Source organism: Triticum urartu, unplaced genomic scaffold (assembly GCF_003073215.2).
Source record: "Triticum urartu cultivar G1812 unplaced genomic scaffold, Tu2.1 TuUngrouped_contig_6282, whole genome shotgun sequence".
NCBI classification, from domain to species: domain Eukaryota; kingdom Viridiplantae; phylum Streptophyta; class Magnoliopsida; order Poales; family Poaceae; genus Triticum; species Triticum urartu.
This window is the reverse complement of record NW_024117031.1, coordinates 1-14,188: the sequence shown is the minus strand read 5'-3', so window position 1 is coordinate 14,188 and position 14,188 is coordinate 1. Positions and strand designations below refer to the sequence as shown.

The 14,188-nt window shown below is 44.3% G+C and overlaps 2 protein-coding genes and 9 non-coding genes across 15 annotated transcripts; 1 reads left to right on the top strand and 10 right to left on the bottom strand.

Annotated features, from left to right (window-relative positions):
• The first annotated feature begins 6,739 nt into the window (after positions 1 to 6,739).
• On the top strand, positions 6,740 to 8,269 carry LOC125530383 (jacalin-related lectin 19-like). 5 transcript variants are annotated; one of them, XM_048694789.1, is made up of 3 exons: positions 6,740 to 6,980; positions 7,225 to 7,475; positions 7,561 to 8,269. In XM_048694789.1, exons 1-3 carry the CDS (start codon positions 6,755 to 6,757, stop codon positions 7,975 to 7,977), a joined length of 894 nt encoding a protein of 297 aa, XP_048550746.1. In that variant the 5' UTR covers positions 6,740 to 6,754; the 3' UTR covers positions 7,978 to 8,269. The 5 variants fall into 5 exon arrangements, with proteins under 5 accessions (XP_048550746.1, XP_048550745.1, XP_048550744.1 ...); XM_048694788.1 differs by having other exon boundaries at positions 7,222 to 7,475; XM_048694787.1 differs by having other exon boundaries at positions 6,740 to 7,057; positions 7,222 to 7,464.
• Positions 8,270 to 10,990: 2,721 nt separating this feature from the next.
• LOC125530384 (60S ribosomal protein L28-1-like) lies at positions 10,991 to 13,925 on the bottom strand. Its single transcript, XM_048694793.1, has 4 exons — positions 13,769 to 13,925; positions 13,135 to 13,292; positions 12,873 to 13,039; positions 10,991 to 11,336 (listed from the first exon to the last, which is right to left on the bottom strand). The coding sequence occupies exons 2-4, from the start codon at positions 13,280 to 13,282 to the stop codon at positions 11,208 to 11,210; spliced, it is 444 nt and encodes a 147-aa protein (XP_048550750.1). The 5' UTR covers positions 13,283 to 13,292; positions 13,769 to 13,925; the 3' UTR covers positions 10,991 to 11,207.
• Positions 11,472 to 11,562, bottom strand: LOC125530390. The gene has a single exon (XR_007292914.1). It is a non-coding gene; the product is annotated as a small nucleolar RNA R24 (small nucleolar RNA).
• Positions 11,605 to 11,697, bottom strand: LOC125530394. The gene has a single exon (XR_007292917.1). It is a non-coding gene; the product is annotated as a small nucleolar RNA R24 (small nucleolar RNA).
• LOC125530385 lies at positions 11,754 to 11,845 on the bottom strand. The gene has a single exon (XR_007292909.1). It is a non-coding gene; the product is annotated as a small nucleolar RNA R24 (small nucleolar RNA).
• Positions 11,904 to 11,995, bottom strand: LOC125530386. Its single transcript, XR_007292910.1, has one exon. It is a non-coding gene; the product is annotated as a small nucleolar RNA R24 (small nucleolar RNA).
• On the bottom strand, positions 12,050 to 12,140 carry LOC125530393. The gene has a single exon (XR_007292916.1). It is a non-coding gene; the product is annotated as a small nucleolar RNA R24 (small nucleolar RNA).
• LOC125530391 lies at positions 12,195 to 12,285 on the bottom strand. The gene has a single exon (XR_007292915.1). It is a non-coding gene; the product is annotated as a small nucleolar RNA R24 (small nucleolar RNA).
• Positions 12,338 to 12,427, bottom strand: LOC125530389. The gene has a single exon (XR_007292913.1). It is a non-coding gene; the product is annotated as a small nucleolar RNA R24 (small nucleolar RNA).
• On the bottom strand, positions 12,482 to 12,571 carry LOC125530388. The gene has a single exon (XR_007292912.1). It is a non-coding gene; the product is annotated as a small nucleolar RNA R24 (small nucleolar RNA).
• Positions 12,623 to 12,710, bottom strand: LOC125530387. The gene has a single exon (XR_007292911.1). It is a non-coding gene; the product is annotated as a small nucleolar RNA R24 (small nucleolar RNA).
• Positions 13,926 to 14,188: the final 263 nt, after the last annotated feature.

Here is a 14,188-nt window from a genome sequence, read left to right as displayed (position 1 = left end):
TTGTTCTAGGTTCTACCTATTGACAATAGGATGGGCTAAGTGGTCACACACAAATGGAATTGACACAGGTAGCAAGCTACTTGTTACAGCTCATGTTGTCATGGCTAGCTTATTTGCTGGTATCTGGTACAGTTTGGAGGAATTACTGACATTTCCGTGGAATCCTGAACAGCAAGCAATTTCTGGTCCCAAGTACCTAGCTAGCATTGAAGTAACTGCAGCTATTTGTGTTCGACCCCTCAGTTGTTTATGGACTTCAGTTGAGTTGAAAGCCTGGTCTCCACCAGTGCGGCATGTTCCTGGTCACCATTACATGCGACTAATGATTTGGAGGATAACTGAAGATAAACCTATTACTGCATGTTTGGTTATGCTACAGACCACTGAATTTTCTTCCACAGAAATGAGCTCATGGCAGATATCTAGTTTCAACATCACTGTCAGTATCCCAGCTGATTACTCCTCTGCATGCTCTGTTCCTGACAATACATACCTGCAGTCTGTGTCCGAGTGCTATCCTGTTAAGATGGTGATCAGTAAATATTGTCATGCTAGTGTTTCTCACTTGATGGTATGGAGGATTGCTTGGGTGTTCTGTTCACTGTCTACTATCGAGGATTGCAACTTCCAGTGTCCAGCCTTTATAAAATTGACTCATTGGTTTGTACTGACTCAACCAAATGCCTTGCTTCCGATTGTGATTCCTTGGGTGCTAACTTTCCAAGCTTCGCAAGTGACTTTGGATCCAGGTGACAGTCTATTGATTCCCGCTGCATATGTTATTGTTACCATCACATTCTGGAGACACTTCAAACTGGGCATACTTTCTCCATTGCATTACAAGGATTTGAGCTTCTGGAGATATTTAAGTGTGGACCAGATGAGCTAAAAACTGGGCATGTTATTCAGTCTGGTCTGGGGCATATCCAATGGAAGATTGCATGGTCGCTTAACTTGAAAAACTTAAATATTGTCAGCCAGTCCGAGCAAAACATTCTTGCCACAACATACCCTAAGTTGTATTTTCTGTGGCACCCAGGCGATGTCCTAGTACAACATATCCTCTTGGTGGAGGTCAGCTGCCTAAACTGCAAAAGGCTCATTGTAGAAGCTGCTACACAATATAATTTTGAATGTTTTGCTTGGGAATTTACATGGTCACTTCACTCAGTGTGTTGTGCTGGCATGGAAAATATTGTACCATTTCAGTTCTCTATTTCTATTGCCATGAGGAGCTTCCGGAGCCTTGAGTTTTGTCAAGGGAAGTTGTCATGGGATCCGGGCATCGGGGCCCTTCTCTATTTCTTCGGATTTTTTGCTCAAACTGAAGTAATAGGAAGGAGGAATCTTGCAGCTCCAGCTTTCTACTCAGACAATGCATGTGTCGACCACCCCTACTACCTCGACGCATTTTGTGACCAAGTGAACATCAGCGACGACTACTTCCTTGAGCAAGTCGGCGTTTTCTGCTCCCTCAATCTCGCCAAGTTCCGCCTCAACTACGCCACCCACCGCGACCTGGGCGAAATCATGAAGCATCAAGTAACATGGGATCCAGGAGGTTCGACATGGCATCGGCTTGAGGTCAAGCCGGATTTCAAGGAAGGGGGAATGTTAGCGACCGCCCCTACTCTCGTCATGGGCTGGACTATTGGGCGCGCATATTGGGCCTGGGCTACTGGAAGGCAGCGACTACAAATACAAGTGAACAGGCTACGGACTACTCGGCTAGGATTTGGACGGCTTCGGCCTCCTCTGCTTCTGTATCTTCTTCCTCTCGTGTTCCTCTCCTCCTCTGTACTAGCTAAACCTTGGTGAATCCATGGCTTGTAGTTCAAATCCTTGAGCAATTGATCTCTGTACTAGTGTGTTGCTAACATTCTTCCATCCTGTTGCATACAAATCCCATTTGAACAACATATTAATTCGGAACTTAATATATCTAATGCATATATTTAAACAACATTTCAAATTCAAAGACAACGCAGAGCCCAAATGAAGTAATTATACAAATAAAACATGACAAAATGCACAACAATCAAGTGACGTGAAGTTGCCACAAGTGCTAAGCAAGATCATCTAGAGTTGGCGATGAGTTTCTTGCTTCTCGATCCCATGTTGTGAGGAATCTTTGGATCATGGTTGCTTCATGTTCTGGCTCCACATGTTCCCCATTGTAGACGCACCTAAGGTCCCCCCGCTGACCTTTCTCATCCTCAATGATCATGTTTGTGCAAGATTGTACTTGTTGTCATGATATCCCACAATATCTTTGGGTTTCAATGCTCAACGGGGTCACCTAATATTGCAAAGAAAGCATGAAGCACCCCAAAAACTCTCTCAACATTCTTTCACATAGATTTTTTTCACTTTGTAAAGTGAGATTTCTTGTTGCCCTCCGAATGTTCAATTGCCTTCACAAATGTGACCCATGAAGGGTAGATGCCATCATCAAGGTAGTAGCCAATGTTGTACAGTTGTACTTGTTGTGGGAATCATTGGGCTTTTAGCCCATTTATTGTTACCAATAATTTTTGATAATCCTAGAGGCCCATGTGGCCCATTCATGCATGACAAGGGTTGTATGAAGTTTAGTCCCACCCTGGTTGGGGAGGAGGCTTTGGACCAACATATAAGGTTGGATGGTCTCACACACCCCTAAGAGACTGAGAAGAGGGCACATACACGTGTGCTCCTCCTCCGTCACCCATCTGACACGTGCGTTGTGAATGAGCCAAGCCAGGTAGTCGTTTCTCTTCCTCTCCCTGGTGGGCCAGTTGCAACCCATCTATAAGGGCGATCCTCCATAGACACCAACGTATTATCTCGCATGCCTCTGGGTTCCAAACGTTGTGTCACCTGCCACTTTCCCATCTTGCTCCTTGGCGCACACCTTGAAGAGAGACAACTTGCCTTTGAAACCCTCCCTCTTGTGATCTTGTACGGCAGAGAGGTGGTCACGGTTTTTGGGAGCACTTTCATGCGACTACTGGATTCTTCATCACCGTGGTTGTGGACGACAACTTCCCGACGTCAATAACCTCCTCAAAGACATGGCGATCTATGCACCTGGTTCTTCTTCCACCACGTCGTACGTTCTCATATCCCTTATGTTAGGGATTGTTTCTGGATCTCGTGCCAACAATCGATATGGATATGATGTTTGTCTTTTCTGTATCCGATTGGATGACTAGTTACATCACTATGCTTCTTGATTCGGTTATCGTGGTTATCATGTCTTACTACTATTTTCCTAGATTCAACTTATTGGAAATGTTCAAATCTTCAACACTCGTGACCATTGAGTGTTGGGGAACGCACTAATTTCAAAAAAAAAAATCCTACACACACGCAAGATCTATCATGGTGATGCATAGCAACGAGAGGGGAAGAGTCTTGTCCACGTACCCTCGTATACCGTAAGCAGAAGCGTTATGACAATGCGGTTGATGTAGTCATACGTCTTCATGATCCGACCGATCCTAGTACTAAAAGTACGGCACCTCCGCGATCTGCACACGTTCGGCTCGGTGACGTCCCACGAACTCTCAATCCAGCTGAGTGTCGAGGAAGAGCTTCGTCAGCATGACGGCGTGATGACGGTGATGATGAACCTACCGGCGCAGGGCTTCTCCTAAGCACTATGACGATATGACCAAGGTGGATTATGATGGAGGGGGGCACCGCACACGGCTAAGGGATCAATGATCAACTTGTGTGTCCTAGGGTGCCCCTGCCCCCGTATATAAAGGAGCAAGGGGGGAGGTCGGTCGGCCCTTAGGGCGCGCCAAGGAGGGGAGGACTCCTCCTCCTAGTAGGAGTAGGACTCCCCCTTTCCTAGTCCAACTAGGAGGAGGAAGGGATAAGGAAAGGGGGGCGCCGCCCCCCTTCCCTAGTCCAATTCGGACTAGAGGGGGAGGGGCGTGCGACCCTTCCTTGGCCGGCCCTCTCTCTCTCCACTAAGGCACATGTGGCCCATTAGTTCCCCGAGGGGGTTCCGGTAACCCTCCGGCACTCCGATTTTCTCCGAAATCACTCGGAACACTTCCGGTGTCCGAATATAGCCGTCCAATATATCAATCTTTATGTCTCAGCCATTTCAAGACTCCTCGTCATGTCCGTGATCACATCCTGGACTCCGAAATATCTTCGGTACATCAAAACACATAAACTCATAAAACCGATCGTCACCGAACGTTAAGCGTGTGGATCCTACGGGTTCGAGAACTATGTATACATGACCGAGACATGTCTCCGGTCAATAACCAATAGCGGAACTTGGATGTTCATATTGGCTCCCACATATTCTACGAAGATCTTTTTTGGTCAAATTGCATAACGATATACGTTGTTCCCTTTGTCATCGGTATGTTACTTGCCCGAGATTCGATCGTCGGTATCTCAGTACCTAGTTCAATCTCGTTACCGGCAAGTCTCTTTACTCATTCCATAATGCATCATCCCGTAACTAACTCATTAGTCACATTGCTTGCAAGGCTTATAGTGATGTGCATTACCGAAAGGGCCCAAAGATAACTCTCTGATACTCGGAGTGACAAATCCTAATCTCAATCTATGCCAACTCAACAAACACCATGGAGACACCTGTAAATCATCTTTATAGTCACCCAGTTACGTTGTGACGTTTGATATCACACTAAGTGTTCCTCCGGTATTCAGGAGTTGCATGATCTCATAGTTATAGGAACATGTATAAGTTATGGAGAAAGCAATAGCAACAAACTAAGCGATCATCGTGCTAAGCTAACGGATGGATCAAGTCAATCACATCATTCTCTAATGATGTGATCCCGTTAATCAAATGACAACTCATGTCTATGGTTAGGAACCATCATTGATTCAACGAGCTAGTCAAGTAGAGGCATACTAGTGACTTTCTGTTTGTCTATGTATTCACACATGTACTAAGTTTCCGGTTAATACAATTCTAGCATGAATAATAAACATTTATCATGATATAAGGAAATATAAATAACAACTTTATTATTGCCTCTAGGGTATATTTCCTTCATTGAGAACATAGTTGCAAGGTGGAGTTTGGCCGGCAACAAACCTTGCGAATAGAGGAGATCTCTGCAGAACATTGATGTCATTGTGAGAGTCAGGCTCCAAAGTACGATGTAATTGCTTCAAGAATTATGGTTGGATCATGGCAAGGCCCTCTATATGGCCCATGCCATGTGGCATGACAAATCTTTCATGTCCAATGCATCAATCAATGGGTTCAAACATCCTTGGCCATCCGATTCACCTAGAGCCATGAGCCTTGCATGTCTTCATCATTGGGTGCCCTTAAGTACTCTGGTACAAAATTCTCGATCACGACTTACTTGAATCTAATCACACACTCGAGGATGATATCTTCTCCAATGCGAATGTACTCACGATGTAGTCAATCGCAATTCCATATGCAAGCACTCACACTACCACGGTATACTTCATCAATGGAGTTGAATCACTCCAAGAATTAAATCTTGCAGCTAAGTGGATGGGTGTTGGATGGTAGAATGCTGACTCGTAATTTGAGTTGTCAGAACTAACAACATAAATGAGGAGTGAATTATGTGACTCCTCGTCACAAAGATTTACTACAATCATTTAGCTTCAGACAACGGATTTGGTACATGTCAAGGATAATCACCTGTCGATGTAGACATGTAGTAGAATCAATTTATTGGCAGTTGGATGTCGATGGGCACAATTGTGCATTTTCACTTCTTTGTTGCGATGAACCGGTTCATCGGATACTCCGAGGACAAAATGGATTTGGGAGCCAAGGAATTTCTGAAACACAACTTTATATGCCATCAATTAAGTTGTTCTCCCTTCCCTGTCATGACCTCTACCAATCGGCATCATATTCTCCGGTTTGGCCATTATACTTACCATAGAATCCATACCTTCTCTACTCCTCCTACCTTTGAACAAAGTTGGGAATCCATATCATCTCTGTCCATCACCCATCACCACAAGATGGGCATGTAACAAATGTAAAGTACTCTCCCCGTTCCAAATCAATTGAAGTTCTAGTTTTGTCCAAAGTCAAACTTGTTTAAGTTTGACTGTTTCTATAGAAAAATATACCAACATCTACAACATCAAATTAGTTCGCACCATATATATTTGATGCAACAAGTTCAACCCAGGACAAATCTATAACTTCATTTTATCTGGAGCAGAGGGAGTAATTTAGTAGAGGTTGATTACAAAACACATAGAAGTTTCTCAAGGAATTTTAAAAATGTTACTTGCAACAGAAGCTTTGTACCCAAACAACGACATTGAGAAGCTTCGTACCCAAGCTTCGAGGTTGGATTTGCAGATTGAGCCGGAACAGCCCCAACGCCACAAGCATATCGGCGGCGATGTTCTTAGCAGCAACATCTGGCTGCAGACGCTGCGATCAAAATTCAGAAGAGCCCTGGGCATTCCGGCTTTTCCAATGAAAAGCTCCCAATTAATTCAAAAAAATCTGGCTCCAGACGTTGCGATCATGGAGGTAATGAATTCAAAAAATGTTACGCAGTTTTGGCCTTTTGGGAGATGCTAACACTATGTAGAAGTTCATGCTCTAGTCAATCCAACCAAAAGACCGATTTGATGGAAGAGATTATTAGGCAATACATTTATACGTCAACACACCGAACGTCAAATTTCTTGATTCTTTGCTACCATACTTTAGGTGAAGAAGAACATGTTCCTGTACGCCTAGCTTTATGGAAAGCAAAGCAGTATGCCTACTGATCTCTCAAGAGAGAGCATCCAGTTCCGTTCTCCACTTACATTTCTCATCATCATGTATACTACAATCCTGCCAGCTGCCATTTTGGCTGGATCTGCCCTTTTTTTTTCACCAGCTACTTTAACCCATATAAGTACACTTGTTCTTAGAAGATTAGCTAGCTGCTCATCTTACCACTTACCACCTGCTGCACATATCTGGAGTGGAGGCAAACATGGTACACTAGTGATCTCACCAGTATTCAGTTTCATTTTCAGTCAAGCAAATCGGATTCTCATCACATCTGAATTCTTAGTTAGTCCTCCTTTCATGTTTGTTTGTACTTACGTTCTTCTGTAAACATTCCTTAAAAATTCTAAAAAGCTAGCCTTGTTTTGTCCCGAGAAAATATATAGATTTTGGTTTAAAAAAAGCATTCACTCCGTTGCTGAAATTCCAAGCTGCACCGTTTGTTTCAGCAGCAGCAGCAGCCGCCGCCGCCTCCGAGGAAGATGGTCGCGTCCAAGAAGCTCATGAAGGTCGGGCCTTGGGGCGGCACCGGGGGCAACCCGTGGGACGACGGCGGGCACACCGGGATCCGCGGCGTCACCCTGTCGTACGACCACCGCTGCGTCGTCTCCATCGCCGTGGAGTACGACAGGAGCGGCCTTGCCGTCCCCGGCGAGCGGCACGGCGGCGCCGGAGGCAACCACACCACCCAGGTTGGTACTTGGTACGTACGTCGATACACTCGATCGGCAAGATCACCTTCACAGCCGTGCTTTTTCTTGACTGGACTGCTGCGTGCGTATGCGTAGATCAAGCTGAGCTTCCCGGACGAGCACCTGACAGCCGTGAGCGGCCGGTACGGCGCGGTGGCGCCCGGCGGCTCGCCGGTGATCCGGTCGCTGGCGTTCAGGACGGAGCGCGCGGCGTATGGGCCGTTCGGCGCCGCGGAGGGCACGCCGTTCGAGTTCGCGGTGGAGGGCGGCGTGATCGTGGGGTTGTGCGGGCGGAGCGGCTGGCAGCTGGACGCCGTCGGGATGTACGTGACGCCGCTGCGGCCGGAGAAGCTGTATGATAAGGTGCAGAAGCTGGGGCTCATGGCCTACCGCTCGGTCATGCACCGTCTCGGGCCGGCGCCGGCGCCGCCGCAGGACGAGCTGCCGGAGGCGAGAGTGCAGCATCAGCATCAGAACGGCAGTGTGGTTCAGACAAGTCGCAAGAATTACTAGTGGTCACTGGTCAGTGTGTCATTAGCTAGAATGGCAAATTCATGGCTGCATCTCTGTTGTGCATATGATTGATTCAGCTACTCCCTCCGTTCCAAATTACTCGTAGTGGTTTTAGTTCAAATTTGTACTAAAACCACGACGAATAATTTGAAATGGAAGGGGTAGTATATATGAAACCAAAAATATATGCTTAATACAGGAGATTTACTACGGCCACAATGACTTTAACACGTCACCGGTATTTAAACAGTTGGAGTTTGACCGGCTTAAGCTTACGCCAACGTTGTCAACATTTTCGGACCCTCTCGCTGCTTTTCTTTTTTTTTGAGAATACGTCAATGGCGTATCATATTTTAATAGAAGATAGAAAACGTATTTACAAGATGTGTGGCACGAATGCGAACATTCAGTGCACACGATTACACCAACACCAACCCCACCCAAGAGAAATTTAGACTAAGTCCTCACAAAACGTTGTAACCTTCCAACACCGCCCACTGCTTGCCGCCATTCTCTACCTCTCGTAAGGTACAAATGACGAGCTCCGAAGGTGCCTTTTGTGGTTCCATCCTATTGAAGACACTCGCGTTCCTTTGCTTCCACAACGCCCATAGGACCGCGGTTACCAAGGTGTCAAAGCCTCTCCTATCCGCCCCTTGGAAGCTCTGTCTCATTCTTAACCACCACTACAGAGTAGTCTCAGTGGAGGACCCTCTCGCTGTCAGATGAGGAGGATAATGATCCCAAACATGATGACAAGCAATTTTTTTTTTGCGAATATGATGACACGCATTTCTTCCACCTGGTTAATGACACAACCAAAGTAGACTTAACTGATACTGTACATGATACCCCCTTCAATCCATATTAATTGGCATTGGTCTAGTACAACTTTAGTACAAAGTTATACTAAACCCGTGTCAATTAATTTGGATATAGGAGGGAGTACCATGTTATGTGAGCTTATAGCGTGTGTAACAAAAAACAAGTGTACTTCAGCAAAGAGGATGAAGGTTTCTAAATTTGATAATGGTTCATCATGAGAGGCATATGCTTCGAAATTGTAGAAGTCTTGGGTACTTGGCTAAGCACAAACGCATTGCGATTATGTAAGGGATAATGTGTTAGGCTTTCTGGGTATAATCAAGCCAGGTAAACATGATTTCCAGACACGTGATCTAGACCTTTTTCGTGAGGCCATGATTGTGTATGGCATGTTTTATCCGTCTGGGAGGTCCGTAGAAGTTTGTTGGGCATCCACTCGACATTGGAACTTTTATTAGGTGAATATCATATTAAGTTTCACTTTCGAAATAAGTCTGGTAATTTCCTATGGAGCCTGATGGCCATTTATGGCGCCGCTCAAGAGGAGTTTAAGTCTGCTTTTCTTACAGAATCCCTCCTTAGTAAGTCACCCTGGTTCAAATTTGAACTAGTGATTGAAAAGATTCTAAAGAGTATCAACTAGAGAGTCCCTGTAAGTGAAAACACCTTCCTTGACTTTTGAGATCGGTCCCAAGATCATCTTTGAGGTTTCCAAAGAGCTAACACGACCATACTATCCTTCGATCAGATGACCACATATGATGCTCTTCGCCTGGGCATCAAATTGTAGTTGCCTTTTGACTTCACTGCAGGGGTTTGATAGTTGGGTTAACCTTGCAAGTAATCTACCGCAGTGAAAGAAAGCAGAAAAGGCTTGTATTATGTTGTTGCTACTAGGGATAAAAACATGACTGCGTAGTTGTCCTTTGAACGCATGGTGAAGACAATATATCATCTACTTCATGTCATCTTACTTATTGCAATACTCTATTTTTACTTAATACTTTAAGATGTATGCTCGATATATAGCAGTCTTGGGTTGAGTATTACATATAGATGCAGTTGGATAATGGTCTATCGATATTGGGATGTGATGCTCATAAATTGAAAGAGCGTTTATCAACTAGAGGGGGAGGGGTGAATGGGAGGGTTTTATCAAATTCTTTGAAAGAAGCTAATTCCTCGAAGAAGAATAGAGTAAACAGTCGCATGCAAAATAGTCCAAAACAAAGTTATGTAAAATAGATCAAGGCAGGTAAACTAACTTAGAGTAAGCTAGACAGAAGACAAAACTAAACATGATATAAGGTAGTGCAAAGCATTAGATGCATTTACATAAATATTGCAATTTAATCGATATGCAACTGTAATTTGTTCACCACACCATGCTATATTTTCAAGAGAAACCGCTAGTGAACCTCCGGATCTCGGTCCAAGCAACACTTTCTTTTAGTTTTTCTGATTACTTTCTTGTTACAATTCATTCTTCCATACACTCATTCTTTTTCATATTTGTAACTAGCAAAACTAGTGAGATTGACAATCTTAATAGTATCGTTGGAGCCAACATAATGTTGTATCTATATGTGCAGGTGTTATCATTGGTTGTGTACTCAAACTCCCTTTGGTTCAACAAACCCTTACTTGGGGGCCTAAAACCCTCCTAGTTTGGGATGGAGGGAGCTGATTTATCTCAGGAGTTTTGCGGGAATGACGTTTTTAAGACCCGAGGGAGACTGTGATATAAGAATGAAGTAGATGCAAGAGCTTAAGTTTAGGGATGTCCAAGGCAACCCGAAAATTTCTCGATCAACAATCATCAGTTAGTTTTGTTTGGAAATAGACCAGGACGAAATCCCTGCACGGCTTGTGGCATCTCCTGTGTTGGTTTTCAATATTTTGGGTGTGGTGTTCATTGGTTGCAAATTCACAAAAATATAGTTAGAATGATAGACGTGGCACTCTTAGTTAACTTTTTGTATCATAGTATAATGGAAGAGTTTGGCGACTTATCCAGATAGTTACGATTATATGGCTTGTTTTCCAGAATAATCGGAATCTGTAGTTTCCAAGGTAATATTTTCGTTATGGAGTCAGAGACTTTGTATAACGTCACATGTTTGTGTTATTTCAATGTTGGAAATTTTAAGATCAAGCAGACCAGAAGATAAATAGAAGATGCAGCATGTGCAAATCCAACAGCAGGCACCACCAATTTTAACAAGCAGCGATCACCAGTGCAAATCAAACAATAATTATAGATCGACACAAACCATCCTTCTAACACTGTCAGGGTACAAACTAGGGCGGGTTTGTAACATGGTTCCTCCAAGGGTCTCACTTATGACTCAAAACTGTCGGAACAGACATGGTAACATGTGCGCTGAAAGGCAATCTCAATGAGTTTACAGCTTAGTTGGCTGCCTGTTCTTCTTCTTGATTCCAGACTTGGAAACCTGGAGGCTGCGGTACACGGCGCTCAGCCTTGCAAGGGCCGGCTTGGTCAGATCAGGCCTGTAGTAGTTGTCGCAGACCTAGAGAACAGAAGAACAACCCGTTAAAGCCAAAACAATTCTCAGGGCATCTTCAAGTCAAAAGGTAATGAAATTATCTTCCAATTAAGCACAATACATTATGTAGATGAATAACAGGAAAACTGATCCGAAGGTTGAGCTCAGAAGCCAAGCGTAAAAATAATATTTCATCGGTGAACCAATTGATCGGTTGGTTTCCTTATGAGTTACGACTCGTCACAGCAATACCTTAAACCAGTAGTCAAACCACAGCAAACAGTGTGTAGTTCAAACTCAGAAGCCAAGCGTAAATGAATATTTCACTGAAAGAACCCAATTGATCGGTTGGGACTTCTGAAGTGTTACGGCTCATCACAGCAAACAAATGGGTCAGCAACAAAACACAAACACACAAATAAAACAGATACTGTAACAAGTTCTGCTCAGAAGCCAAGCGTAAAAGAATATTTCACTGAAGAACCCAATTGATCAGCTGGGTCTTCTGAAGTGTTACGGCTCATCACAGCAAATATTTGGTCAGCAAAATCAAAACACAAACACACAAATAAAACAGATCCTTTAACAAGTAAAGCTCAGAAGCCAAGCGTAAAAGAATATTTCACTGAACGACCCAATTGATCGGTTGGGACTTCTGAAGTGTTACGGCTCATCAAAGCAAAAAAATGTTCAGCAACAAAATACAAACACACAAATAAAAGAGATTCTCTACCAGTTCAGCTCAGAAGCCAAGCGTAAATTAGTATTTCATTGAAGGGCCAATTGATCGGTTGGGACTTCTGAAGTGTTACGGCTCATCACAGCAAAAAAATATTCAGCAACAAAATACAAACACACAAATAAAACAGATTCTCTACCAGTTCAGCTCAGAAGCCAAGCGTAAATTAGTATTTCATTGAAGGGCCAATTGATCGGTTGGGACTTCTGAAGTGTTACGGCTCATCACAGCAAAATTTTGTTCAGCAACAAAATACAAACACAAATAAAACAGATTCTCCAACAGTACAGATGAGAAGCCATGCGTAAATTAGTATTTCACTGAAGGACCAATTGAACGGTTGGGCTTATTATGAGTTACGACTCACCAAAGCAAAAAACTTGTTGGCAACAAAACACAAACACAAAAATAAAATAGATTCTTTAACAAGTTAGCTAAGAAGCCAAGTATATAAAATAGTATTCACTGAAGAACCAATTGATCAGTTGGTTTTCTAATGTTTACGTCTCATAACAGCAAAATCATAGGGTGGCTAATTAAACACAAACATACAAAAAAAAACCTAGCAGGTTCAGCTCAGAAGCCAAGCGTTAATGATATTTCATCGAATAACCAATTGATCACTTGGTATTCTTATTGTTACGGCTCATCACAGCAATACATTGGCTCACCAATGAAACCCAAAGACCAAAACAGACTTAACTTGACAGAGATACATCTTAAATCTTACGGTACATGTGTAAAGCATGTGAACAGACAAGAGTTGTAGCTTAGAATCCAAGCATAAGTGGAATTCAAGTACAAAGGGCTGGAGTTAATACCTGGTTCTTGACGGACTTGGCCATCTTGCGGAACTCCTTGCGCATCAGAGTCTTGTGCTGGAGCTTGGCAGGGGTGTTCTGCTTCTTGGTCTTGGTCGTGGACAGGACGACAGCCTTGTCCTCTCCTGCAGAGGGCTGGACCGCCACGGTCTTGCTGTTCGCCAAGCCTGAAAACCACATCAACACAACAACAAGTTAGCTCCTTGCAGACACACTCACAAACACATCAATTGGGTAAAAAACAGAGCAAAGAGCTACGGACCCGAGAACTTGTAGGAGTGGACATTGTAGAGGTTGTTGGGCTCCTTGCTGAACTGCACCTTGGCGTTGCTGTTGCCGAACTGCTTGATCAAGAAGCAGTTGTTCTTCTTCACCAGCTCCCAGACCAGAGACCCCGGAACGGTAGTCATTTCCCTAGGCCTACATCACCAAAACAACACCCAAACGTCAGTCAGATCATACAGCTAGCAACAAGCAACAGGAGACAATAATCCTACAGAATCAAGGCACCATTCGACCATTTGACGCAAAAATGGACGCTGATTTACAAGGGGAAACATGGGTTACAAAAAATATACCGCACAAGCATCAGTGAAGCTTGAGCGTCCCAACGACTACTGACAAGTACGAACAGATCTCACTGGCAAGAGGAAATCATAGTGCGCGGTTCTAACGCGGGTTTGGATCTAGCCTAAGGACGAACCGCCTACGCAAAAGAGCTACTCCAAACACTTCCAGCGGAGATGCTATAACAGCGGACGAGATCATGAACCGCGGGACCTAGAACCAGCACGGGTTCGACGGGGTGATGCGGCGACGAATCTAAGCAGGCAGCGATTCGAGCACCTAGATCTGTACACGAGGGACGTGAGGGGAGAAAGAGATCCACCGCTTACCGGAGGTGAGGTCGCCGCGGCGCCGCCTTGGTCTGCTCCGGTGGGTTGGGGGTGGTGGTGGCTGCGGAAGGTTGGAACAGCCCGGAGCTCGGCGCTTTATACTCGGCGGCGGCTCATAAAACCCTAGGTTGGGTGCACGCTTTGTGTGGTCAGTTGGGCCGGAGGCCTCTAGCCCATTTTAGCTTTGAACCCAGCACACATCGGCCCGAACTAAATACTGGCCCATACACATCGCAATGCGATTGGCACAGGCCAAAACGAAGTGGAGCCATTCATGTAACCTCGTCTTTCCAACTCAAAAAAAAATGTAACATCGTCTTTCTTGACTAATAAAATGCAACCTCGTCTTCCATCCCTAAAAAAATGTAACCTCATCTTCCTCCCTTCAAAAAGAAAATAAAAATACAACGTCATCTTTTT

Coding starts and splice junctions, on each gene's coding strand:
- LOC125530383 (XM_048694787.1), top strand. CDS start 6,755: ATGCCTACTGATCTCTCAAGAGAGAGCATCCAGTTCCGTTCTCCACTT. Junction 7,058..7,221: donor TCATCACATCTGAATTCTTA/GTTAGTCCTCCT, acceptor CGTTTGTTTCAG/CAGCAGCAGCAGCCGCCGCC. Junction 7,465..7,560: donor GAGGCAACCACACCACCCAG/GTTGGTACTTGG, acceptor GCGTATGCGTAG/ATCAAGCTGAGCTTCCCGGA.
- LOC125530384 (XM_048694793.1), bottom strand. CDS start 13,282: ATGACTACCGTTCCGGGGTCTCTGGTCTGGGAGCTGGTGAAGAAGAAC. Junction 13,040..13,134: donor CCACTCCTACAAGTTCTCGG/GTCCGTAGCTCT, acceptor TGTGGTTTTCAG/GCTTGGCGAACAGCAAGACC. Junction 11,337..12,872: donor CCAAGTCCGTCAAGAACCAG/GTATTAACTCCA, acceptor TCTGTTCTCTAG/GTCTGCGACAACTACTACAG.